The sequence below is a fragment of the Cottoperca gobio genome, chromosome 21 (genome assembly GCF_900634415.1).
Source record: "Cottoperca gobio chromosome 21, fCotGob3.1, whole genome shotgun sequence".
Classification (NCBI taxonomy): Eukaryota; Metazoa; Chordata; class Actinopteri; order Perciformes; family Bovichtidae; genus Cottoperca; species Cottoperca gobio.
Window position 1 is genome coordinate 136,812 of NC_041375.1, and position 2,500 is coordinate 139,311.

General features: G+C 32.0%; 3 protein-coding genes across 3 annotated transcripts in view; all 3 read right to left on the reverse strand.

The window, feature by feature from the left end:
• Window positions 1–1,208, reverse strand: part of efhc2 (EF-hand domain (C-terminal) containing 2) — a 15,118-nt gene extending 13,910 nt beyond the window's left edge. The window contains exon 1 of the mRNA XM_029458937.1: window positions 1,092–1,208. Within this exon, the coding sequence (XP_029314797.1) occupies window positions 1,092–1,133 (42 nt within the window). The 5' untranslated portion in view covers window positions 1,134–1,208. The remainder of the gene's footprint in view (window positions 1–1,091) is intronic.
• The window catches only part of ndp (norrin cystine knot growth factor NDP), a 50,000-nt gene that overhangs the window by 38,686 nt on the left and 8,814 nt on the right, over window positions 1–2,500 (reverse strand). The gene's annotated exons all lie outside the window — the stretch shown is intronic.
• fundc1 (FUN14 domain containing 1) overlaps window positions 1,933–2,500 on the reverse strand; it is a 6,005-nt gene continuing 5,437 nt past the window's right edge. The window contains exon 5 of the mRNA XM_029458939.1: window positions 1,933–2,500. This exon is cut by the window's right edge and continues 126 nt beyond it. The gene's annotated coding sequence lies outside the window, so the exon portion shown is untranslated.

A 2,500-nucleotide genomic window follows, 5' to 3' on the forward strand; every position in this document is an offset into this window, starting at 1 on the left:
TAAATTGTAGGCCTATTGCAAATGAAGATAATAATAATAATAATAATAATAATAATAATAATAATAATAATAATAATAATAATAATCTTTATTTATATAGCACCTTTAATACAAGAATTGCAGCCCAAAGTGCTTCACAGCAAAAACATAGTACAAGAGTAGACAGAGCATTTACAGTACAGTAATCACAGTGTTGATGTAAATGAGTCTGAAGCACCATTATTAAAATATTATAAAATAGCAGAATTAAAATAGTATAAAATAGCAGAATTAAAATAGTATAAAATAGCAGAATTAAAATAATATAAAATAGCAGATAAAATAGCAGAATTAAAATAGTATAAAATAGCAGAATTAAAATAATATAAAATAGCAGAATTAAAATAGTATAAAATAGAAGAATTAAAAAAGTAGATAAAATAACAGAATTAAAATAGTATAAAATAGCATAATTAAAATAGTATAAAATAGAAGAATTAAAATAGTATAAAATAGCAGAATTAAAAAAGCAGATAAAATAGCAGAATTAAAATAGCAGATAAAATAGCAGAATTAAAATAGCAGATAAAATAGCAGAATTAAAATAGTATAAAATAGAAGAATTAAAATAGTATAAAATAGCAGAATTAAAAAAGTAGATAAAATAACAGAATTAAAATAGTATAAAATATCAGAATTAAAATAGTATAAAATAGCAGAATTAAAATAGTATAAAATATCAGAATTAAAATAGTATAAATAGCAGAATTAAAAAAGTAGATAAAATAGCAGAATTAAAATAGTAAACAATGTAGATGTATAATGAGAAGTTATAAATATACACAGAAGTGTAAAGTTTGTAAGTAAATTAAAATTAACTAATGGTGTATGTTAACTACCCAAATAAATGAGGGCAGCTCGTTAAAGAGCTAAATACAAACTAATTTAGCTAACTAACGTAACGCTAGCTTGCTCAGGAGCTAGCCTGCTAACTACCTAGCTTAGGCCTAGCTAGCTAGCTAACGTCTAAACATGCAGCAGAGCTAACGTTACCCAAACTGACATCAGCTGACCTCAAAACATTTTAAATAAACCGAATGCTGTTATCTTACGTGTTTATTGCGGGAATTCCCGGGTAGAAATGGTAACGCCATGGCTGTAATGTTTGATTATCTTCTTCACACAACGAGCTGCTGTAAATAAACAAACAACGGTTTGTTACTGGTTACCATGGAAGCGCTTTGTTAGGTGGCGTCTCTTAGCAACGCTTAGAACGGAGGGAATTTATTAGCACAAGTTTTACTTTCGTTTCACTACATCTGTAAACCAGTGGAGTATACCAGTACACTTCTCCTCTTCTGCCTTTTTGGAGGCAAATGTTGTACATTTTCTGAGTAATGAGAACAGAGGACAAACATCAACCAGAAATTAAAACTCATTTAAAAGTTGCATTCAAAAGCCGAACTGGGAACATGCAGCACCTTTCAGGATGAGCTGTGCCTCATTTTGTCCAGAGCTGGAAAGTAACTAAGTACATTTACTAAAGTAGATATGATTCTTTACTTCAGGATTTCAAGGCATTTGGGGAAATATTGTACTTTTTACTGCTTTAATCTGAATTTGGTTGGTTATTAGACACGTTGGACCTTCAAAATATGCAGTTTTTAAGATCTTTATTGATTTCTTTACACCATCTTTAAGAGTTGTAGAGATTTGTCTGTTCAGCTGATGGAGATTGGAAAACGTATTCCACCACTGCTGTAACTAAAGACGCACGTACACGTTCATATCCTCTGAGCACAGAAACCTGTGGTGCACTGTAAGTGAAAGTAAAGCCGCGCAGATAATAAACACAATAACACGTAATGACTCTAAAGACATGGAAGACTCAAGGTCAAGAGGTAAAAGACAAACGTGTAAAAACATACAAACATTTTCAAAAACGAGAAACAATTCAAGTGATTTTGTTATTTTTATTTGTTCATCAAACTTACATTGTAGACAAACCACATCTTTCAGTACTTAAAGGGGAGGCTGGAGTGACCCATCAAACATGTGGCACCTTCTAAAAAGGAATAACAATCTCATTTCCATCAGCACCCCGGAGATGACTGATGTCTGGAAGTGAAAGATACATCAGTGGCACCGATGATCCGATGAGACCACCTGCCATGTGAAGGTGAATTTAGCAGCATTATACGTCTCTTAATTCTTCTAAGGCAGCGATAATGATGCAGAATCTTTCTTTGTGGCGTAATGACAGTTTGGTCAAAATAAATAACTTCTGATAGCCTTTACTCTTTACATGACAATTCATTCAGATGATATGTATGGTTATTTGGCCTGCGAAGTAGAGTATTTGAAGAGGGTTAGTCTGGTCTATCCAAGAAGTCCCACATCATATGCTTTAACAGAAAGGAGACACAAGGATGTGCAGCGTATGTAGAAACACATAGCTACAAGCTAATCTGAAACATGTGCTGTCAACACACTTTAAAACCTTCCAGCAATGATTTATAAT